General features: G+C 45.4%; 1 protein-coding gene across 1 annotated transcript in view; it reads left to right on the forward strand.

Moving 5' to 3' along the window:
• The first annotated feature begins 250 nt into the window (after positions 1 to 250).
• Positions 251 to 25,500, forward strand: part of PYCR1 (pyrroline-5-carboxylate reductase 1) — a 33,241-nt gene continuing 7,991 nt past the window's right edge. The window contains exons 1-7 of the mRNA XM_083148698.1: positions 251 to 406; positions 12,977 to 13,087; positions 14,003 to 14,073; positions 18,652 to 18,831; positions 20,014 to 20,235; positions 25,014 to 25,106; positions 25,185 to 25,348. Coding sequence (XP_083004824.1) covers positions 13,021 to 13,087; positions 14,003 to 14,073; positions 18,652 to 18,831; positions 20,014 to 20,235; positions 25,014 to 25,106; positions 25,185 to 25,348 — 797 coding nt within the window. The 5' untranslated portion in view covers positions 251 to 406; positions 12,977 to 13,020. The remainder of the gene's footprint in view (positions 407 to 12,976; positions 13,088 to 14,002; positions 14,074 to 18,651; positions 18,832 to 20,013; positions 20,236 to 25,013; positions 25,107 to 25,184; positions 25,349 to 25,500) is intronic.

Below are 25,500 nucleotides of genomic sequence, written 5' to 3' on the forward strand. Positions count from 1 at the left end.
AGGTTCAGGACCGGCCCACCTGTCACGCAGGTCGCTCACATGTGCGCATCTGAAGAAAAATACGGTACTAGTTGTGACAGCTCCTAGCTTTGTCTACACTGGCCTGTCCGGGAGAATACGGTAAAGCAAGCCACGCGTCCAGCATTAACACCGCCCATAGGCGCATAATAGGTTATTGGGCGGGCACACACGTGGCGGGGACGTTGTTGAGAGCGCTGGGAGGGCGGGATTTGTGTGGGATTTCCTCCTATGGAAGGGCTGTCCAATAGCATGTGTGGGCGTGGTTACTGCCAGCACCCGGTAAAAATTCGGTGCCGGTATTCCATTGACTAAGGGGCCACGTCCGAGCACGAGTACACCTGTAACGTACCCTAGGCGGAGGAGGACGTGTGGAAACAGCAAGAAGGTAATAGGGGCTGATGGGAGGAGGATACACGTGTCACAGAGTTGCATCAGACAGTGGGCAGTGATATTATGTCGTCACCCTGAAGCATGGTGTCTTCGCATAACATCATATTTATAATCTAAGGATATATCACCCAAATAAAGGCCACAGCTGGCTGGTGACACACTATACCTTGCAGTGTCGTGTCCCATTACAGGAAAGTGAGGTTCCTGTAATAATTACGGGTATGGGTAAAATCCGGAATCGGATAAGACACCGGAATGCCGGACTGGACATCAAACTCTGCTTTCCGGAGCATGTAGTATCCGGTTCGGGGGTGTCCTGTCCGGGGGTGCTCCATCTGATGAGGCTGCTCTCGCACCTGTCACCTGGGAGAGGAGAGGGGGGAGAATACAGCCTCACCGCATGGTCCGGGGGTGTAATAAAAACTGGAACGGTCCAGACCACACGGGGAGGCTGTAATCTCCCCTTCCCCATGTCCCTGGTGTGAGCAATCACAGGCATCCCCCCGGACAAGACACCCCCCGCATGGGACACCCCTCGGACCAGACACTATAAGCTCCGGAATGCAGAGTTTGATGTCTGGTCCGGCGTTCCGGTGTCTTATCCGGGTCCGGTTTTTACTTAGTCCCAATAATTACAGCTCTGAAAACGTCTTCATTTCTTAATACTACTGTAATAGAATAACTTAGATTTCTAGAGTAAAAATAAGCACCTCACAGAGGTAATTCTGCTCTGTTCTCACCGTTGTGAATGCGTAACGGTGAGTGATGTTGATGGGCTGCGCATATACGCTTATTCGCATGTGCAGGCTATGGCCCTTATTCTGGTTGGTGCGGCCGGAGCCGCACACGGTGCTCCGGCCGCACAAACCAATCCCCGCCCACGAGACGGATCGCCACGGCCGTCCGTACACGGACGGCTGGCGATCCGCATAAAAATGGTGGGGCGTACGCCTCCACCATGGTGGGAGCTGCCCCCTGCATTCGATGGTCGTCGACCATCGAAGGCAGGGCCGCACGCCACAGCAGCTCCCGCAAGCTGAGACCACACGGACAATCGTCCGTGTGATAGCTTGTATGGGGGCTGAGAGCTGACATCCGGCGACGTCAGCTTTCCGCCCCCATCAGTGGCGTCATGCCCTGATTAGCATGCATACGCCCCGCGTTTGCATGGGAACGCCCATGAAACGCGGGGCGTATACATAGGGAAATGAGGGTATGAAGCCCCTCACGCCCCTATACGCCCCCTTTGCGGCGGACGAAATACGTCTGCGGCGAATGGGGCTGCACATGCGCAGATTGACCTCTGCGCATGTGCAGACTAAAAACATCGGCGGTACGGCCGCACGCGGGCCGTACCGTCCGATTTAGAATAAGGGCCTATATGTGCGAACTGACCCGTTGCCAGGCCGTTCACACGGAGCAGTGCAGGCGGGGGAGTGGGGCCGCAGACCAGTTATGCATATGGGAACACCCAGCGTTTCATGGGTGTCTCCATGAAAACGCTGGATGTTCCCATGGTAATTAGCCTGTGATGAGGGTGCTGGGGTGGGCAGCTGATTTCGCTGGATGTCAGTTGCCTGCCCTCTTTCCCTACCAAGGCACCGCATATTTTAGGCTCCAGAGAGTGATTTAGATTTGCGAATGCCTTAGAAATCGGGACTATGTAAAAACCGGACCCGGACTAAACTCCGGACCGCCAGACAGGACATCAAAATCTGCAGTCCGGAGCTTGTAGGGTCCGGTCCGGGGGGTGTCTTGTCCAGGGGGGTCCCTTGTCCTGTGGGTCCCTGTTATAGCTATCACCAGGGACATGGTGAAGGGGAGATTACAGCCTCCCCGTGTGGTCCGGACCGTCCGGTTTTTGCTACATGCCCGGACCATACAGGGAGGCTTTATTCTACCCCCTCCTCCTCTACTTGGTGACAGGTGTCACAGGCAGCCCCCGGACAGGACACCCCCGAACAGGACACCCCCCGGACCGGAGGCTACAAGCTCCAAAATTCAGAGTTTGATGTCTGGTCCGGCGGTCCGGGGGTTTTGTCCTGGTCCGGTTTTCACCCATACCCTTAGAAATCATTCAATGGTCGGCCTTTTGTCCCTGCATGCAAGCTGCAAATACATGTTTATGCAAAATATCCATTCGCATGGGTGTGAATGAAATCTGCGGCAGTTAGTGCGGGCGGCATTTAATTGACTTCTGCAGCTTTGCGAGTCAATCAGAATGACCTCCTACGTCTCTTCTGACATGCTTTGCTCTGTATAAATAGCTGGATTGATGGTCAGTATGTTAGACAATTTCAAGTTTCAAGAAATATTAGCCTATAAACCAATGATTTAACAAGTTTTTAGTACAGTTACTGTGATTGCTACCTTTTTCCTTACTGGCCATTGTGGTGGTATATTGCACTGAATTAGGTTTTCCCAGGCACAAATTCTTCTGACATAGGCAATCCCAACCTCTGACCTCAAGGCACAGTAATACCCCTTTTCCACTGACCCGAACATCCCAGGTATTTGGGTCAGTGGTAAAGGGTCCACCTCAGGCAGGTTGTCTGGGAATCCTTTCCAGGTACCAGACAGGGCTTAACCCAGGAAGGACACTACTCATGTCACCCATGCTTAAGCATGGATACCACTAAAACCTGTACTGTTATGCTGGATACATATTGTAGGGCTCATTTTTAATAAGGATCACATATTAAATGCGATCTGGGCTGGATCTTACTGTCCAGGATTGAATTGCAATATGCAATTCCTAACTGAGATGCATCACTTGGCAGGCATTGGGACAGGAGCTCCGAATGGAGTCCAACCATGCAATCTACTCTGGTGGGTGCTGGGGGGGGGGGGGTGTGGTGTGGTGGTGTCAGTGCTTACCCCGGGGCGTGGCCTATCATAAGGGGACGTGGCCAGTACCATGATTGTATTGTCTACCTGCAGATTGCACATTTTAGCGAACCTTGTAATACCCATTACACATGAAAGCCACATGCCGTAATGCCAATTACACATTATCCTGAACACCATGATGCCAGTTACACATTATGCCCAAAACTGCGATGCTAATTACTCAATACACCGCACACTGTGATGCTAATTACACATTATGCCACACACCTTGATGCCCATTACACCCCATACTGTGATGCCAATTACCCAATGCTCTCCACACCGTAATGCCCATTACGCCCCATACCATGATGTCCACAGTGCCAGAGGCACATATGCCGCCACAGAGTGCCAGAGGCACATATGCCGCCACAGAGTGCCAGAGGCACATATGCCGCCACAGAGTGCCAGAGGCACATATGCCGCCACAGAGTGCCAGAAATAGGGGGGGGGGGGGGGGGAGCGCTTACCCACCCACTGGCTGCGGGCCGCGCTGGATCAGCTCCTCCAGCCCTCCTGCGCTGGCCGCGGCTTCCAGAACACGGCCGCGGCTACAGGAAAACGGCCGCCGGCCTCCTGCACTGAGGACGTCCGTTTTCCTGTAGCCGCGGCCGTGTTCTGGAAGCCGCGGCCAGCGCAGGAGGGCTGGAGGAGCTGATCCAGCGCGGCCCGCAGCCAGTGGGTGGGTAAGCGGCCCGGGGGGCATATGGCACTCTGCCCCCCGGCCCAGCCCGCCCCTGACCCCGGCTGACTGTACCACAGAGCAGCCACTCCGCCCAGCATTCCGTATATTGGTACATCGTGCAGCATCGCATCCCCCATAGAATCCTATGGGGATGCAGCTGCGGGCGGCAATGGGGGGGGGGGGGGGGGATTGCAGCAGATATCGGTATGGCCACACAATGAGGGAAAATTACTAAGATGTGTATTCTACTTCATATGTGATGTTGCTATGGGCAACCAATCAGAATCTACTTTTATTTAGCACCTTCTGAGATAGTAGACGGGATCTGATTGGTTGCCATTGTCTGGGTTCCTCCACTTGGTACAAGATATTTACCCTTTTACATACATTTGGGAGCTACTTAATATTTGCAGCTAACCCCCGTAAACAGGTGTGTCTTGGGAATTAGCCACAAATATTGAATGATAAGTGGGCCCCTGTAAAATTCTGTTCAATTTTTCTGGTTATAATGAAAATCTGGTAAGGTATGGGAGCAACTGACATTTGGCAATCACTGCCTTCTATATATTCCCCAAACCCCAGTATGCAATACATTTATAGGGTATTGCCCTATAGAGCAGTGGTCAGGGAACTTGGTCCTCATTACCCCACGCAGTGCATGTTTTGCAGGTCTCCTCACAGAATCACAAGTGAAATAATTAACTCCACCTGCGGACCTTATAAAATGTGTCTGTGAGTAATTAGTACACCTGTGCACCTGCTGGGTTACCTGCAAAACATGCACTGGGTGGGGTAATGAGGACCGAGTTCTCTGACCACTGCTATAGAACATTCTTCTTTCTGTGATACAATCAGATCTCTCCTTGAACCAGCCCACATGTCACTTGACACATGCATGAAAGGTCTTCTTGAGCCGTGTACACACGGCAGCGATAGGGGCTGATATTGCTGGGAATATGGTCGCTGGCGACCATATTGCCAGTGATGGGAGTGTGCCCCAGCGATAAATCACCAGGTGCGCGCTCCCGTTTTCAGCCCTGTTCTAATCGCAAGCTCCTGCGACCAGCTGATTACCTCTGCGGCGCCACCGGTTTCTTTTCATCAGCGACCATCTCTGGTCGCCGATGAAAAGGGGGCATTGAGCGATATATCGCCCCTTGTGTACGCACCCTTAGTCTTAATCCCAGCAGTCATTCTATCGCAAATGACAGCGGTTACTGGGGGAACTGTCCTTTTGTGATCTCTATTTCAAGCATACGGCATTACTAAACACTGTTATCATTGCAAATAGTGACAGGATGTATTGCATTTAATGTGTCATGCATCCTGCCGATTTGTATGTTGTGGCCACACATCGGCCCTTATTCAGATCTGATCGCAGTACAAATTTGTTCTCAAAATGGCAAAACCATGTGCACTGCAGGTGGGGCAGATGTAACATGTGCAGAGAGAGAGTTACATTTGGTGTTGGTGTGTTCAAACGGAAATCCAAATTGCATTGTAGGAATAAAGCAGCCAGTATTTTCCCTGCACAGAAACAAAATAACTCCTAAATCTAACTCTCTTTGCACATATTTCATCAGCTCCACCTGCAGTTCACATGGTTTTGTCCATAACATGTGCAAATAAACAGTTGAATTCCCCCTTCTTTGAAACCATGACGCCTTGTATGTTATTCTTCCAAAATGAGAAGCTGTGATTTTACTTCACTACCCCTATGTATGCAGGGGCTTGTGCTTCTATTAGAAAGGGTTAATACAGTGGCTCTCAAACTATTTTGCTGGGACCAGCAAAACAGTGACTTACCATTGATTACAATAGAGGACAAGTACAGGGTACATAACCATAGCTGCATCAGCAGAGGGCACTGGAATAAGTATCAGGGTGGCAGAAAACTGCAGGGTTTGCTGCCATCACAAATGCTTTAAGTAAGAAGGAAGAGGGCCCTGCTCGTGAGAGCTTGCATTGTAAAGTGCTTAATTCACACCTGATCGCTCATTTGAAAAGTTGTAGATGACTATGATAGTAAGCAGCTGCCCAGACAGAAAGGAAACCTGCCCTGTGCAAATCTGCGAGTGAATTCCGAAAGTTCAATATCTGGTATCCTGTCACTCTCTGGACTCGATCGCAAGATGCGTGGGTCGTGAGGTCTGCCCCCAGATAGACATGCTGCAAGCCTCATCCGCCTGCTCTCATTGCGGTCGAACAAGCAATTGTATGTGCTTTTAATCACATACGATTGCTCTTTCGACTGCTCCATGACCTGCATACCACCTGATGTATGGCTCGCTTTGCCCTTATGGATGTACTGTAGACGAGGGGGCCATGAGTGCAGCCTGTTCTTGGCTGAGGCTGCTTGGTGGGGGAGGTGAGGCAGAGCACTGGGGTGCAGGCAGAGCTTCCTCAGATTTTTCAGAGGGTAATGTGAAGAGCCTGGAGAAACGTACAATTCCATGGACCACTGACTGAGAGATGAGAAAAGTCATCAGCCTGACAGTCTGCAACATGGAGTTGTGACCCCATGCAGAGATGTCTGCAACCCACTTTGGGGTCAGGGCCCACAGTTTAGAACTTCTGGATCAGTAGAAGAGCAATCTAGGTATCGGGGGTAATTTTTTAGTTGTGAATTGTTTGATTGGTAAGTGTATAGCTTATACTAGCTGTGTCAGTGTCTTTAGGCTTGTCTTACTGTTTTTAATATTTTGTCTGTCCTTATTGTTATATATTGTCTGTTGTATATTTGTGTACCTGGTGTGTTTTTTTTATATTGTTTCATTTTTTGTTTTGTTTACTGTGTTTGTCTGCTCCGCGTGTTTATGTGAATGAGAGTGAGAATAAATGGGAGGTTCTAGACCAGAGGTTCCCAACCTTTTTTCTCTCCCGTACCCCTTGATTAGGCTTCTCATTGATGAGTACCCCCTCCTCTCAATTTAAAATATAGACAGTACTTATGAGTGGAGTGGAAGTGAGTGATATGTGTATCCTTATGCATGTCCTTATATTAAGGGGTAGCGGACAGGAATCGTGCCCTTCCATGTCTGCCCGCTGGTTGTGTATTGTCTCCAGGGTTCCCATTTACACCTGTAGGATTAATGCCGCTGCTTCTTCCACCCGTGTCAGTGCAGGGCAGGTGATCGCTGATGTCTGAGGGCAGCATGGGTAGCTCCCAGTGAATTGCTGGTCAGGCTAAAAGCACAATGAGACGCTGAAAACAGAACCATAAGTGACACAACATGGTTCTTCTCTATAGCATGGTTCTTCTGCCATCAAAATACTTTTTTTCATCTTCCGCCATTACCAATATTATTTTCAAGTACCCCCAACTGGTCTGCAGAGTACCCCCAGGGGTACTAGTACCCCAGGTTGGGAACCACTGTTCTAGACCCTAGATTTGGGTTCCAGCTAGTGCAGGGGCATGGAGATGAGCAGCAACAAAAGGGGCAGCAGTTTCATTATGTGGAGACTCCTATCCTGGTGTCAGCCATAACCCCTGTGTATGCCCTGATCTTGGGCTCCCTGACTGAGCAGAAAAACCCCCAGCTATGGCAAGATTTCTGCGATCGGGTGATTGCTGTGCAAGAGTCAATTGCAGAACTACCAAGAAGAGCTGATGCAAGGACAGGAGTTGGCCCAGCTGTCAGTATAGAATTCTCTTCCTATTAGGAGGAGTTACAGCAGGTGTTCAGTATAACAGACCCTGGCATCATGTGAGGATGGTGAGTATACACATTACTTCATATGCTTTTCAATAATATTTCTTTATAATTAATATGCATTCATAGAACTGACCATAATTGAGAGAATAAAGTAACTAAAATTGGGCATTATTCAGCCAAATAAATTATAGGCATGTTATGGTCTAGCTCAGGGATGGGGAACCTTCGGCACGCCAGCTGTTGTGGAACTACACATCCCAGCATGCCCTGCAACAGTTGTAGCATGGCTACATAGCAAAACTGTAGCAGAGCATGCTGGCATAGTTCCACGACAGGTGGAGGGCCGAAGGTTCCCCATCCCTGGTCTAGCTGTTGCATACCAAACATACAGGTTACTACTGTACATACTTTTTCTCTCATCTTGATATTAATATTGAACAGCACAGTTCCATAAAATCAAGTAAATTTTATTCTTCATCACAAACACAGCATACACTAGAAGCCCACAACCTTGTGAGGAGGATGAGGACTAGCCAGTGAGTTTCACCAAGTCTAGAAATGGGAATATTTAAATTGCTTAGACGCTAACATTATGCCGTAAGCTACCACTAGTATGAGCACTGTAAGGCAACCAATGCAGGTAACCAGCTTGTGAATAAGCAGCTTGCAGGAGTCTATCTCGTTACCTGGTGAGACACACTTCAGTCTCTTATTACCTTCTACCTCCTGCCTGGCTACTGTGCTCCGTACTGTTTGCTCTAAGCCGCACTGCTCCGTCCAAGTCCCTGTGCTCCCTACAGTGATAACTTCACTGTTCAACACACCTCTTCAAAGCATAGTGGTCTTATAGTGTCTTATGAAGCCCCTTCAGATGGCTACCACAATTCCTACATCTTGATTCCCTGTGCCAATATTACGCTCTCTTCAGCAGGGTGAAGCGAGTAAGACAGGAATGTAAATGTTTTCGCTACTTTAATCCCTGTTACAGGGAAATGTATTACCAGGTCACAAACAATTAATAAAATTACTAACTATGAACATTAAGTGATGGCCTGCTAGTTATTAAGTTCAATATACACTAATAAAATAAAAACAAAGTGTCATACCTATAAATAGGTGTATAAAGTCATATGAGACTGTGTGGGTGAGGAGTGCGTCCCAGTAAAACTGATTTTCTTTTCTTTTTATGTCTACCACATATTTCAAATCAGTAGCAAGCACCCTAAGCCAGTAGGGAAGGATATATGTATAAGATTCCCTTCTGGCTGCTATTTATCCATCCACAATTCTAGAATCTATATCAAATTTATGGTGCGGGTCTCCTACCCTCTCTTGCTCCAGAAATGTAGATGCCCAGCACAGAAAAAAAAATGTGAGCAGAAAGGCAAAACCGCACAAGATTTAGGGATTATATTTACAATGTTATTTATGGATTACAATAGACTTCTTATGTAATGGGGCCGGTCACTCTCTTTGTTTAGCTCGTTTGTCATTTGCCATGTGCCAACACTGACTAAGGACTTGCTTGTGTGAGATATCATTAATAGAATAATCTTTTTTTTTTTTTTCTTTATATTTGTTTTTCCGACATGTATGTTTGTTGTAGGTAATGTCATTTTAGCAATGTATTTGGGATAAAAACGATTAAAAAATTGTAATAATGGGCCAGATGCGCTAATCTTCAAAAGTGATAAAATGGAGAGTGATAAAAAACCAACCAATTGGCTCCTGTCTGACCTTTTTCAAACAGTCTGTGACATGTCAGGCAGGAGCTGATTGGATGGTTGTTTATCACTCTCCATTTTATCACTTTTGAAGCTTAGTGCATCCGGCCCAATGTGATATTTCCACATGTTCCTATGTACAGAGCCATCATGTGAATCAGCCACCTGCAACAGGAGGAAGAGCTTCTCTTCCTCCCAATCATTCCAGAAGAAACCGCACTACTTATTACAAGATGAACAACCGCCACAAAATGCAAACATGGCCACTATGTATGGCAGTGCCATATGAATTCATGCATTAGCTCCGTATCGGCAGTGTACAGCACGTTGAAGTGCATTGTAGACTAGGCTTCAAACTGCTGAAGTTGACCAAGGTTATAATCTGCTACCAGTGGTTGTCATCACCAGTTCTTAGAAATCATGAACTGTTTGGGGTCCTAAGTCACCTAGCAGGTGTACAGGTGTGTTACCAATGCTCATATCTTAAAAATCCACAAGTGACTCTGAAAACATGAACTGTTTGGGGTCGAGAGAACTACTGAGCTATAGAATGCTCTATTGCAAAGGTTACCTGGCATAAGGACTAGAGCCCTTATTCTGGTTCACTCGCAAAGGCAAATTCCTTCTCAAATGTACAAAACCATGTGCACTGCAGGGGCAGATGTAACATGTGCAGAGAGATTTAGATTTGGGAGTTACATAGTAGGTGAGGCTGAATAAAGACTTGCGTCCATCTAGTTTAACTTGTGTTTATAATAGTTAATCCCTTGTTGCATAGTATGTTCCGATATTTTAAAGACAGATTATGTTACTTATTCGTACTCGTGGATGTTTTTAACCAATAAATGTTTATCCAACCTTATTTTAAACTTATTTATAGTGTTTGCCGACACCACTTTTTCAGGAAGAGAGTTCCAAAGTTTAACTGTTCTGACTGTAAAGTAATGTTTTCTTCTAGATAAACAAAATCTTTTTTTTTTGTTTCTGTGCAGGAAAAATACTGACTTTTTAAGTAAAATCCCGCCCAAATCTAATTCTCTCTGCACAAGTTACATCTGCCCCACCTGTAGTGCACATGGTTTTGTCCATTTGAGAAGGAATTTGCCTTTGCGAGTGAACCAGAGTAACCCCCTAGTTTTGTTTGAACAAGCCAAAGTGTTACACCCACAGCAGCATACAACCCTAGAGGAGCGTGCGGACAAGAGGAAGGCAACGGAGTGGTGTATCCAGAGGCTATAAGCAGGGGAAGAGTCTTGTGTAAATAATAATAATGTTGTGGCAGTTATTTGCTTTATTTCTTAACATTGTATGTACATGTCATTGCATTTTCTGTTAAGTAATCTGTGTGTGTATGTATATGTGTGTATATATATATATATATATATATATATATATATATATATATATATATATATAATTATACACACACATATGGTAGGGAATATAGACTGTAAGCTCCACTGGGGCAGGGACTGATGTGAGTGTTCACATATTCTCTGTAAAGCGCTGTGCGCTATATAAATAAATATTCTTTCGGTTCTGAATCTTTCTTTGACTTTTAATTGAACAAAAAAACCTCTACACTTATACCTTGATGCACATATTAATTTAACAGCTTTACATTCCGTGAGCATAAGCAAACAAAAAAAAAAAAACCTATATAAACAGAATGTTCCTGGAGCCTGGGTTTCCCAAAGCTTCTGTTTTATATTTATCACAGAGGAAAGGCACCCCGGCGTTTACCTTATCGATGAGCATGCCGAACAACACCCCTGTTTATCTCTATCTTTTTTATTTTTGCGCGCAAACTACATATACCCAAGAAGCCCTGTCACTTTGGGGGTTATTCTAGTTCATTCTTTCTGACAAAATCCTTCTTATGCAGCCCACACACGCATCGATTTTAGAATGCGTTTTGTACTTTTAAAGTACAAAACGCATCGTGCGTACAATTATCGGGGTGTATTCGTGCGGCGTGTGCGACGCGATGCTGTGCTATGCGCGTTCCCGGGGGCCGATTTTAGATGTCCAAAAAAGTATGTGCAGCAGGTACTTTTTTGGACATTATCGCATAGCATCGGGCTCAGCATTATACAGGCATACGAGCCGATGCTATACGACGGTTTTTTTTTTTTTGGGAAATAATTACATACAAATTGTTATCAACAACTTTATTGCAGGTTTAAAACATGTGAACTCGAACAAAGTAAAGGTCAGAAAAAGCCAGTGAAAAAATGTGCTAAAATCGCACAGCATCGCATCGCAGACAGCAAAATAACCATCACATCGGCTCATGCTTAATTCTGGCAGAAAAATTGTAAAGAACCATTGTACAGCCAAAAACGCATAGCACTGAAATCGGTGCGTGTGTGGGCACCATAAGATGGACAAAACCATGTGCACTGCGGGTGGGGCAGATGTAACTTGTGCAGAGAGAATTAGATTTGGGTGGGGTTTTTCTTCAAAGTAAGATCTATATTGCAGTGTAAAATAAAGCAGTCAGTATTTTCCCTGCACAGAAACAAAATAACTCACCCAAATCTAATTCTATCTGCACATGTTACATCTGCCCCCCTGCAGTGCACATGGTTTTGTCCATCTAAGAAGGATTTTGTCAGAAAGAATGAACTAGAATAAACCCCTTTATTTCAATAACAGACCTATTTTACCCATTTGCTATCTGGCAGACGATCTGCGAGATCTGGCTGTTTGGAATGATAAAATGGTAATGTATGAGAGCAAATGACAATTGACCTTTTGCTCCCAAATGCAGGGAAATTGTCCAAATCTGTTCAGAGAAATAGGATAAATCTGGGATTTTACCAATTTGTATGAACAACCGTTTTGATCTGTTTCCCATTGTTTGGGATCAAAGGGGAGATTGTCATTTGCTCTCATTCATTATCAGCTTTTCATTCCAATAAGGCAGATAATCTACTTCAAATTACTAGATGCAGGTATGAACCAGATTACATAGAAACATATATTTTACTGATTTAGTTGCAGAAAGCGTAACAATGAATTATGGGAAAGAAACAAATGTGTACATGATACCTAATGTATGGTCTACCTCCAACATAGCTTATTGTACGTGAGGTGCCAGTCACTCTAGGTACATGTAGTGCGTTCCCAGTGACGAGGTAGAAAGTGACACACCAGGCAACTGTCCCCTCTTAGCAAATGATGTCGCTTACCATTTGTTTTGGTCATTGTCCTCAATTGCACTTGCCTTGAATGTGCTGTATATGCACTTTCCCAGTATTTGCTGTGTGTGCATGCACACGTCATGCTGCAGACATGAATGAGGTTTGCAGTGCTGACTGGCCCGTGTGAGCAGGTTATCAGTAAGATAAATGTTAGTGTAAGTGTGTCTGCCTAATCAATCATTAATAGTTAACATCCAGATGTACAAGGAGCACATAAGAAAAAATGTCTGATATGGGTGATCTTACGTACAGCAGATGTTTATTGTGATGAAACCCTAGTTGTATGTGTATTCAGACACTGCACACATGACTGTTTCTTTAAGTGGACATGTCAGTGTTTGTGTATGCACAGCTGTTTGCATGTGGTGGTTACTTGCTGATTTGATCATCTGTTTTGATTTATAGGTATTGGCTTTGTAGACCCTGCCCAGATCGGACCAAGAAGCATCATGAGTGTGGGATTCATAGGTGCCGGACAGCTGACTTATGCTCTTGTGAGGGGCTTTACTGCAGCAGGTATTTTCTAAACCTTTATTTGTATAGTGCTTTCACATTTCAAAGCGTGTTACAATAAATTAGATTTCACTGTAACACTTTAGGGCAAGGGTCAGGGAACGTTTACATTATACGCTAAAATATATTTAGATACACCAACGTTACCCCCTTGATTTGAAAGGAAGGAAAGCCTATATTATTATTTCATTAATTCTTCTCACCGCAAAATAAATTGTTTGTGTTTGTATTCCGTCTAGGAACTGGGCAGGGCGGTGCTGGGCTTCCTCATGCACACCGGCAGGGACAGGCAGCAGGCTGTTCTAGCAGAGCGCTGCTAGAGGGGCAGGGTGCATTTTGCCTATTAAAAATCAGGCAGGGCGCAGTGCCTCGCTAAAACAGCCTAGTGTGAACATACATACATTTTTTTTTTTTTTTTTTTTTTTGTATGTGTATACATACATACATACATACATACATACATACATACATACATTTTATTGTACATACATTTAATATAGCTCTGGTTTGCTGGTGCAGCCGAATATGCACTGCCACTGATTATGAAATTGCGCCAAAGGCTCTGCTGCCAGCATCTCCTAGCGCGACTGTGCATGTGCCAGGTCACTGCTTATGCGGGCACGGCTGAGTCCCGGCGGCGCTGTGCATGCCGGAGATGGGAACTTCCTGGGGGTAATGGATGGTCGCACTGCAGAGACACAGCTGGGCATGCATATGTATTCCTATTCAGTCTTTTCATATGTTCCCCGACCACTGCTTTAGGGTTAATTAATGTTTTTAGGACAGATTGAAGTAAACTAGAATACTCCGAGACTTGGTTATTGCATAACCTTTTAACTGTAGACATCCGGGCAGCAAACATATTGCACTAATTCAAAGACGTGTAAGGACCCAATATAAGTGACCTCCATTTTGCAGGAATATTGGCGGTACACAAGATCACTGCGAGCTCCCCTGAAATGGATCTACCCACTGTGGCTGGACTAAGGGTAAGATGCAATTCTTAAAATGCTCAACAGAGTTGTGACTGCTATGATACATAACGTTTTAATACATACAGACTCCTGTAAATATCTTTTATAAACCTTGAGCTCTGATATCCTCACCTATTGTCTATAAAGGAAACCTGCATTGTAATGGCAAATGCCCAGCCTGCTGTAACCTATTATTGATATTAACCCCTTCCCGACATATGACGTAAATGTACGTCATATGACGGTTGCGGGGGAATCAAGCCAGCTCACGAAGTGAGCTGGCTTGAAAGAGAGCAGGTAATGGCTGTATATTACAGCCAGGTACCTGCTCTCACGGCCACGAGCGGCGAGTTCGCCGATCGTGGCCGTTTAACCCTTTAAGCACCACGGGCAAAGCGCCCGCACTGCTTTAATAGCTGATCGGAGGGGGGGCGCCCCCCTCCGGCGCCAATCGGGGCCCCCCGCGGCGAGATCGGAGGGTGCCGATCGGTTGCCATGGCAGCCAGGGGTCTAATGTAGACCCCTGTGCTGGCCATGTCAGCATTCCTATTACATCCTGCCTGAGGCAGGATGTAATAGGAAGTGCTGAAAATCACTATGTTCAGCCATAGAGCTCTATGGCTGAACCTAGTACAGGCGATCGCGCCCCCTAGTGGTCAAGTACACTAGGGGGCCTTGTAGTAAAAGAAAAAAATAAAAAAAAAATATTACAAGTTCAAATCACCCCCCTTTCCCCATTTCACAAATAAAAATAAATAAAAAATAAAAAGAATAAACATATTTGGTATCGCCGCGTTCCTAAAAGTCCGATCTATTAAAATATAACATTAGTTATCCCGCACGGTTAAAGGCGTAAACGGGGAAAAAATTCCCAACGCCAAAACTACGTTTTTTGGTCGCATCGCCTACCCAAAAAAATTTAAATAAAAGAGATCAGAAAGTCGCACATATCCCATAATGGTATTAATTAAAAAGTACACTTCAGCCCGCAAAAAATGAGCCCTCACCCAGGTCCGTAGGTGGAAAAATAAAAAAGTTATAAGCCGCAGAACATGGCGACGCAAATTAGAAAAACCGTAAAATTTTCTATTTTTTTTTTTTTGCGTTTTTTTTCCTTTTTACCCCACATTGAATTATTTCCTGATTCCCCAGAATATTATACGGTATAGTAAATGGTACCATTAAAAAGTACAACTTGTCCCGCAAAAAAAAAGCCCTCATGTGTCTATATAGCCGGAAAATTAAAAAAGTTGCGCTTATTTGAACGCGAGAAAAAAAAAAAAAGTTAAGAAAAAACGCCCCGTCGGGAAGGGGTTAAGTCACAAATCCGATATCTGGTAACAGGCTATTTGGAGTATTCAATTCCTGGATTTTTCAACAGTCAAACTTCACGCACTTCTGTTTTTAGACCAAATTTACATTTGACCTAGTTAAAGTGACTATTTTTTTGGACTGTCAAACACGTGGATCGTTGAATTACTTGCCAATCCACGTGCTTTTGTCCATGTTTTGACATTTAAAGGAAAAGTGAAAATGCATCAGTGAACATGACTAAAAAACCATCTGCAACTGAATAGAAAGGGTGTGTTTTTTTTTTTTTTGTTTTTTTTTTTTTTTAATCCCCCTCCACTTCTCCTCCCTTCTCACTGCTTCATACATCTACCCCTCAGTGATTAGCTTACCCTATGCTTGTTCTTCATCAGTTTGGTCTTCCCCTCTCTTTATGACCTCCTAAATGAGAACCTCGGCAGATAAAAAGCTCTCTGAACCCAGAGAAGTGTATGGTAACATCAATTGCAGCTCTCCTGCCAAAATGCAAATCTAGAAGTTCTCAAAGTACCTTACAAACAGGCAACCTTGGTGCTTCCATATGTAGAGGTGGAGGGTGGGGACTCTGATTTTGAACCTGCCCTGAGGGATATTTAGTAATTACACTAGTACTTGATCAATTAGAGATGCCTTTTCCCTTAGTTTGCAGAATGCATGATGGGATAAAGTGTTTGAGTAGCAGGTAGTAGATGTATGAAGGGTGGTTTTGGGGGAGTTACGTGTACTGTACTGATACTGCTTCTCCCCCATATGTGAAGGAGAAGTGTGGCTTTGATCTACGTCAGGGGTGGGGAACCTCAGGCCCGGGGGCCAGATGCAGCCCTCATAGCCGGTCTGATTGGCCCTCCCACCCGCCCAGCGGCTTTGCTGGGAGACAAGTACAGGGAAATTTCTCTTACAAATTGTCCTGCTGCAGCTGTCCCACGCTCCGGTGGCTGCCGCTGAATAGGACTGACTGTCTCCGGCTGCTGTTTGATTAAGAGGAATCTCATGAGAACTCCAATTTGTAAGAGAAATTTTTACATATGGCCCCCGAAGGCTTTTTTTCCCCATACAAATGGCCCTTGGCACAAAAAAGGTTCCCCACCCCTGATCTACATGATATCAACCTGATATGCAGGGGCAATGTATGAACGGTTAGTAGCACTGATCATTCAGACACCTGCTGCTATTGATTTCCACAGCTGCAGTTGGCATTGTATTCTACCAGTACACTTGCATATCCTTTCCACCCAAATGCCTGCTGGATAGCCCAGTGTCCAATTTGACCACACGTGGAACACCATTAATGCACTTGGATGATGTATACACTTATGCTGGGTACACCTCTATATTCGATATCGGGTGAACATGCTTATTGTATAGATGTGTATGCAAGTAAGTTATCCGATCACTTTTTGGAGCTCCGGCAACACTCTGGATCGGCAGCTTGCATCTTATATGCTGTTTAATATTTGTTGGGCCATCCTCCCAATCCCATAGAAGCATGTGCGCGCTGAGCTATTTCTAGCACAGTGTGTATGGGGCTCACAGTGGGTCATGAAAGGGACACAGCACTGGGCTGGTCTGGAATATTTACCAGATCAGCTGAGTAATCGCAAAGGTGTGCTTGCTTAAGTCAGATCTCCATTCCAGAAAATATTCTGCCACTCCTGAACTGCATCTGATATTTGGCAGTCAGTTGTGCTGAAAACAACCTAATGGGTAACAGAATTGGGTGTATAAAACATGTTGACCTATGTTTCTACCGAATTAAACAAGCCTTTCACACCGAGCTGACTAAATGCCAGGGTTATTTCTAGGTGAAAGCATTTTATTGGTACAGAATAGATTGCAGAAGCCAGCTCCAGGCCAGATGCCATACTGACTGCACAGTATACTGATATAACCCTGCACAGTAAATGCAAGAATGCTGTAAGATTTGAACACTTCTTTCCAATGCGCATGCTAATTGGGCAAAAGATCTGGAAAATGAAGATCTGGAAAATAAAATACACACTTTCTTTCCTTTTTTTTTTTTTTTTTTTTTTAATCCATTAGTATTATGGTTGTGTTAACTTTAATTTGAATGAAAATAAAAGGATAGTCTGCCACAGTGTTGACAGATGCGAGGACAGAGAGACTCGCTCAATTTGGTAGTGGGGGCTCACTAGATGAGATGCAGAAAAATGCTATCCCTGAGGAGAGGACTTGATACGGAATTGAGGCTGGCTGAGTGAGTTGTGGTTAGTCTAGTCTTAGTAAGCGCGTGCTGACAATTTGCTGGAACAGGCTAAAAGTGTACATCCGTGGTGTTAAACTCACAGGCCAACAGCTGTTGTGGAACCAGTGGTGTAGCTAGGTGCCCGCAGCAAGGGCATGGAGCGTACCCCCCCCCCCCCCCGATTTGTGGTAGGCGGGGCTCTTGCGCAACAAAAGGGGGCGTGACCTAACATTATACCACACCGTATTGCCCATTTTAGCAAACTTTGTAATACCCATTACCCATAAAGCCACATGCCGTAATGACAATTAGACATAAGGTCACACATGATGTCCATTTACATACTATATAACAAACCGTAATGCATTACACATCTGACACACATAAGTGCCACTTACCTACATGCTCATTGCTAGGATCTTCATGCTGGATGCCAAGGGGCTTCATGGTGGCTGCCAGGGGGGGCTGAAATTGCTCGTTGCCAAGGGGGACCTGCTCCCTGCTCTACCCGGCTGAGTTGCCCCTGTCTGCAGCTATTTTTCAATTAAGTCTCCCGCTGGACCACTAGCCAATAGGTGCTTGCGGTCCAGCAGCCATCAATGCTCCTTCTGATTAGCTGCTGGACCGCAAGCGCCTATTGGCTAGTTGTCCAGTGGGAGACTTAATAGCGGCGGACAGGGCAGCAGTTGAGGTCAGCCGGGCAAAGCAGGGAGCGGGAATCTTTGTCTCGGCGCCCAGATCTCGTGCTCCGCCCTCCCTATGCCTCTGTGTGGAACTACACATCCCGGCATGTCCTGCCACAGATTTTATATAATGGCTTGCTAAACTGTGACCGGGCATGCTGGGATGCATAGTTCTACAACAGCTGGAGGGACAGCACCACTGGTGTACGTACTTGAGAGGCCATATGGGGACCTGGATATCCATTATTTGCCCAATGTAGCATGTCCCAGGGAAATAATGGGTAATGATCAGGTGTGTAAGGCAGACATTTTGGTGCAGTGTGATATGATCATTTATTATAAAGGCAGTTTTTTAATTCTAAAATGTTGTATTTTCAGAAACTTGGAATAAATTACACCACAAGTAATAAGGAGACCGTGAAGAACAGTGATGTGCTTTTCTTGGCTGTGAAACCTTTAATCATTCCCTTTGTTCTGGATGAGATTGCCTCTGACATTGAGGACCGTCATGTGATCGTGTCATGTGCTGCCGGTGTCACTATCAGCTCTATTGAGAAGGTAATGGTAGTTCCTGCATCGTGGTGGTCCGTTTCCAACAACAGAAGGCTAGTTGCAAAGAACCAAGGAAAAGCCTCCTAATCGGGACACTGCCTCACTGTTTTTGCCCTTTCCAAACCAAGGGGCAGTTAGTCAGCTTACTACTAGTATTACTTTATGAAGTGTAGTGTCATTGTAAGTCACCCAAGGTTACCTAGACCAGAATAATTTGGGTGTGAAAGGCTTAATCAAATCAAAACCAGTTGATGTGTCTTATTCAGATCTCAAAATAGGCAAAAGAGAGAGTTGGCTTTGTGTGAGCTATTTTGTTTCTGTGCTGGGTAAATACTGGCTGCATTATTTTTACACTGCAATTTAGATTTCAGTTTCAACACACCCCACACAAATTGTAACTCTCTCTGCATGTTACATCTGCTCCACCTGCAGTGCACATGGTTTTGCCCATTTTGAGAACAAATCTGTACTGCGATCAGATCTGAATAAGGGCCTAAAACACAACCATCAGATGCACATTGGTTTTTATAATCTGCATTCCGAATAACCCCATGGTCTCAGAAATATGGAGAAATACGACCGTCGGCAGTAAGATGCCCAGGACATTTTTACGGCGTAAAGTATTTTATTTGCAAAACGTGCTCCAAAATTGCTTCCTACATGCCTGTGTTTGAGTCATTGCCAACAACCCCCGGTACTTATGTTAGTTGGGCTATTTGGTTAGTTTTCCGTGTCCCCTCGCGGGGCTCGCCACGCTTCGGGCTCGGTGGCTCGCTGTGCTCGCCACACTATATACAATCGACTCCATGCCGACATGGATAGTGGGGGTATGAGCTTACGAACTATAGTGGGCACCCAACTAACATATAAGTACCCAACCCCCTTTGGGGGTATCCTCCACAAGTAATTAGATTCCAATTTCCTAATTGGCGCAAGTGCGAGTTAGACACATTAACTACTCCAGGACTGACTCAAAACATGAATCCAAATCATTCTCTGCATTTGTGTAGCAATTAAATCATTCTCTGCATTTGTGTAGCAATTAAAAAAAAAAAAAAAAAATCTAGCAGGTGATTTTCTGCCTGAACTCTCTAACAGGCCTACTGTATATTATCCCATGGCAGGAAACTGTCTTGCCCTGCTTTCGCTCTCCTCCCTCACAATGTAATGTTTTCCACACTTTCACAGAAACTGAGTACATTTAACCCAACCCCCAAAGTAATCCGCTGCATGACTAATACTCCTGTGATTGTTCGAGAAGGGGCAACAGTCTATGCCACAGGGACCCATGCAGATGTAGAGGATGGAAAACTTCTGGAACAACTGATGCAGAGCGTGGGCTTCTGTACAGAGGTGGAGGAGGACCTCATTGATGCAGTGACAGGACTGAGTGGAAGTGGACCTGCTTATGTGAGTTTGTACAGGAAACAAGAATGGGATGAAGCGTTCAGTACGCATTTTGGGAGGAGGGGGGACCTTGTTTTTATCTTGTAGCAATACACTACCGCTAAAAAGTTTGAGATCACTTAGACATTTTCCTTTTTTTTTTTTTTTTTTTTTTAATAAGAAAAGCACTGTTTTCCCTATGAAGATAACTTAAATTAATCAGAAATACACTCTATACATTGTTAATGTGGTAAATGACTTTACTAGGTGCAAACCTCTGGTTTTAATGGAATATCTACACATATGTATAGAGGCCCATTTCCAGCAACCATCATTCCAGTGTTCTAATAGTACATTGCGTTTGCTAATCGTATTAGTCTAATGGATGATTAGAAAACCTTTGAAAACCCTTGTGCAATTATGTTAGCATGGCTGAAAATGGGTTTGCTCGTTAGAGAAATGCTATAATACTGGCCTTCCTTTGCGCTAGTTGAGTTTCTGGAGCATCATGTTTGTGGGTTTGATTATACTCTCAAAATGGCCAGAAAAAGAGAACTTGCATGCGAAATTCTATTCTTGTACTTCGAAATGAATTTCATGTGAGAAATTGCCAAGTAACTGACCATTTCCTACAACGGTGTGTACAACTCCCTTCAGAGAACAGATAGGCTCTAACCAGAGAAGAAAGAGAAGTGGGTAGTCACTGTGCACAACTGAACAAGAAGACACGTACATTACAGTCTCTAGTTTGAGAATATGATGCCTCACAGGTCAACTGGCAGCTTCATTAAAAGGTACTCTCAAAACGCCAGTGTCAATGTTTACATTGAAGAGGTGATTTCGGGATGCTGGCTTCTAGGCAGAGTGGCAAAGAAAAGCCAGAACTGAGACTGGCCAAAAAAATGAAAAGATTTATATGGGCAAAAAAAGACAGACATAGGAAGATTGGAAAAAAGTATTATGGACAGACGAATCTGTGTTCGTGGTGTTTGGATCACACAGCAGAACAAGTGAAAAGATGCTGGAAGAGTGCCTGATGCCATCTGACAAGCATGGTGGAGGTAATCTGGGACTGCTTTTGGTTCTGGTAAAGTGGGAGATTTGTACAAGGTAAAAGGGATTTTGAATAAGGAAGGCTATCGCTCCATTTTGCAATGCCATGCTATAACCTGTAGCCAGCACTTGATTGGAGCCAATGTCCTCCTCCAACAGTACAAAGCACACCTCCAAATTATGCAAGAACTATTTAGGGAAGAAGCAGGCAGCTGGTATTCTGTCTGTAATGGAGTGGCCAGCGCAGTCACCAGATCTCAACCCTGTTAAGCTGTTGTGGGAGCAGTTTGACCGAATGGTATGCAAGAAGTACCCATCAAGCCAATCCAACTTGTCGGAGGTGTTTTAGGAAGTGTGGGGTGGAATTTCTTCAGATTACCTTAACAAATTAACAGCTAGAATGCCAAAGAGCTGCAATGCTGTAAGTGCCGCAAAAGGGGCATTTGACGAAAGCAAAGTTTCAAGAACAGAATTATTACTTGAAACTTCTCTTTCGTCCATCCTGGTGACACAGCTCAACCATGGGATGTAGGAGGGTCCGCAGGAGCAAGCCACCTATGCTGACTTCTTTGAGAGGCAGCTCCTCCCTTCTGCATCTCATAATTCCTCAGTTCCTTTTAGGTGCCCACCGGAGTGGGTGCTGTGCTGACTGGCTGCGTGCTGCAGCCATTTTGTGTTAGAATTTTTATTAATTTCGCTAGTTAGTGCTGGCACAGTGTGTTACTTCCACAGGAAGTTATGCACACTGAGAGCGCAGCAGAGACTGACAGAAGTGCGTCCTGTCAGCTCTCTGTGTGCAGAGGGACGCTGCTGTGTCTTCTGCACAGTGCTTCAACCTCCTTGTAGAGAGGTTTCCTGGGCCCCAGGGTGTGTCCTGAACCGGCTCCCTGCTTAGGGGGGGATCTTGTGGGACGGACCCCCTGCTATGGGGTCCGTCCCACTTTCAGGGGTTTATAGGCTGAAATCCAGAGATGTAGTTGAAGCCTATTACAGGAGTCCAGCGTAGCTGGATGCTTCCAAGTGGTCCCAGGAGGGGAGACACCGGAGGTGAGGAAAAACACTTGGTATGAGCGGCTAAAGTGGGAAAAGGTGCCAATATGCTTCCTTCCCTGCTGAAGCAGAGACTTGGTCTCTTCCTGCTCTCTGTTCTGGCGCCCTTTCTCTCCACACTGCGGAGCTGAAGGGGGATTTACACTGCAGTTCAGAGTGGAAGTTTCTCCTGTGCAGTGCCTTCCCTGGTGATCGCTGTGGATCCACTGCAGCAGCGCAGACCACTATGTACTGGGTTACATTATTCTGTGCTATCGCCTCACATTGTGCACTGTGTGTAATTATGACAGAAAGGTGTAGTGCTTCTGCTCTTGAGGAGGGAGCAACTGCCATGTTAATTAACTGCAGATTTTGTGGTGTTAAATGAACCATTGAACAGATGGATCAGGGGGATTTGTACCCCTCATGTGAGTCTGTGCCCAGTGGGCCTCAAGCCCAGAGGTCTGAACCTGCGTGGGTGGCTGCTTTGGGGAGGTCTATGAATGCTTTGGTACAGGCTTTAAATGGGCAGAGATGACCTGGTGAAATCTCTTGATCCCCTTTTCCCCTCTCAACCGTCTGTGGGCTCTATTACCCCATCCCAGGGGGACCCTGCTTTACTGCAGGTTATGCAGGACACTGCACAGAGTGTTCATAAAATGAATGCGTTTATGGAACAGTTTGCCAAAACCCCTGAGGTCCCTTCTCCCGGACACCCCTTATCTAAACCTCCCCTGTTGAATTTAGATTCTTGTGAGGAAGGTGTATGCGCTGAGGATGTCTTTGTGGGATCAGAGGGAAGAAGTTGAATCTTCTGTCCCTGGCATTGAGGATTTGATCCTTGCAGTTATGCAGACTTTAAATATTTCAGAGGAGGATAAAGTACCTGCTCATTGTGTTTTCAAGAAGATACGCAGAGATTCAGTGACTCAGATGAAGGCATGATCGCTTTACTGGGAGAAGCATGGAAAACTCCTGATAACAGGCTTCTCATGCCTAAACGATTTGCTAACATGTACCCAATGCCAGAGGAGCATGTAAAATTATGGGAAAAGACTCCTTTAGTGGATTTGCCTGTTGTCTAAATCCACGGCCTTACCAGTTCAAAGGGGTGCTGCGTTTAAAGTCCCTGTGGACAAGAAAGTCAAGGGATGCCTTCAAAGCTGTGTTTGAAGGGGTGGGCTTTACTTTACGCCCTATTATTGCCTGTGCATGGGTATCCAAGGCTATGATGAAATGGGCTGAAGCCTTATGTAGTCAACTCCAGCCTGACTGGAGTTGAAACTTGAAAGTTGATAGAAACTTTCAAATATATCAAGGGTTTTAACAAGGTACAGGTGGGAGACATTCTTCACAGGAAGAGGAGCAACAGAACACGAGGACATGCACTGAAACTAGAGGGAGGAAGATTCAGGGGAAATGTGAGGAAGAATTTTTTCACGGAAAGAGTAGTAGATAAGTGGAATAGCCTCCCAACAGAGGTGGTAGACGCAAATACAGTAGTACAATTTAAACATACCTGGGATAGTCATATTGATATCCTTACAAAAAAATAAGGATCAAATATGGTTTGAGGTAACATGTTTAAAAAAAGGGGCAGACTAGATGGGCCAAGTGGTTCTTATCTGCCGTCAAATTCTATGTTTCTATGACTGAAGCTTTTGCCTTGGCTGAAAAGCTTAAGTGTGCTGCAGAGTATGTTTGTGAGGCTGGGGAAGAGGGCGCCAAGAAGTGTCTGCCGCAACAGCGAGGAGAGCTCTCTGGCTTAAAGCTTGGGAAGCAGACAGTGAATCTAAGAAGTCTCTAGAGCAGGGCTGGGCAACACCGGCCCTCCAGATGTTGATGAACTACACATCCCAGCATGCCTTGCATCAGTTTCAGCATGGCCACATAGCAAAACTAATGCAAAGCATCCTGGGATGTGTAGTTCATTAACATCTGGAGGGCCGGTGTTGCCCAGCCCTGCTCTAGAGGCTTTGGCTTTCAAGGGTGAATTTCTGTTTGGGGCAGAACTTGATTCCATTATAAAACAAGCCAAGGGGGGATAGAGCACTTTCCTGCCCACTACAATTAAGCACTCAGTTTCCAAGTTTGGGGCTTTTAGGCTGTCCTTTCGTTCCTCCTTTCGGGGGGGGTGCGTCAAATAGATGACAGACGGGAAGAGGAAAGTTTCCAGCCAGTAAGGGGAGGGCATCCAGATCCCGTATTGCAGCCTTTACTAAGAAACACCCATCCCAGAGTGAAACGAGAACGGGGAGTCTCCGCCCCGTCATGCAGAAGACTTTTATACTCAGAGTGGGGGGTCGCCTCCACCACTGACCCTTGGGTTCTCTCCATAATTTCTCAGGGGGTCTCCCCCCAAAGAAATTTCTTTCAACACCCCTACCGTGGGAAGCTCTCTGTGCTTAGAACAGTGCCTAAATTTCTACCTAAACATTAAACCAGGAGATTGTACTCCCTGGTGTTTCGCCGGGAGTGTATATATTTGTATTTCCCCCTCCCAAATGTGTCCAATTTTGGTTCCTCTGAACAGGTCAGATGTGTAAATAGTCCATTTGGGGGTGTATGGATGTTTCAGGTCCAGGAAGTATTATGTGGTATTTATAATGTCTTGATTTTACCCTTGGGAATGTTGTCGCCTATATATGCTGTAATTGCAGAAGTGGGAGCTTGAGGCTAATACATATAATGCCCTTCATGTCTTTGTTGGCTTTACTCAGGCATTCACAGCCTTGGATGCACTTGCAGATGGAGGAGTGAAGATGGGTCTTCCCAGGCGGCTTGCACTTCGCCTTGGTGCTCAGGCCATGCTGGTCAGTATTGGGCTTCTTTTATAACTGTTCCTATTTTCCTAAAGAAAGGAAGGATGTCACTGCTTTAATCTATTACAGGGGGCAGCAAAAATGCTGCTGGAATCTGAGCAGCACCCTGGGCAGCTGAAGGATAATGTGTGCTCCCCAGGAGGCGCGACCATTCATGCTCTGCACTTCCTGGAGAGCGGCGGGTTCAGATCCCTACTCATCAATGCTGTGGAGGCATCCTGCATCAGGACCAGGTAAGCATTCAGCCAGTGTCATAAAATAAGGGGGTGGTCCATGCTAGTCCCTTTAGATTGTATTCTTACCAGAATCTGTATTATTATATTATTATTATTATTAATATAATCTGTGTTTTCTGAGCAGTTTGTCAGTCACAACTTCTTGGCAT

The sequence above is a fragment of the Crinia signifera genome, chromosome 6, assembly GCF_055691185.1.
Source record: "Crinia signifera chromosome 6, ASM5569118v1, whole genome shotgun sequence".
Taxonomy (NCBI): Eukaryota; Metazoa; Chordata; class Amphibia; order Anura; family Myobatrachidae; genus Crinia; species Crinia signifera.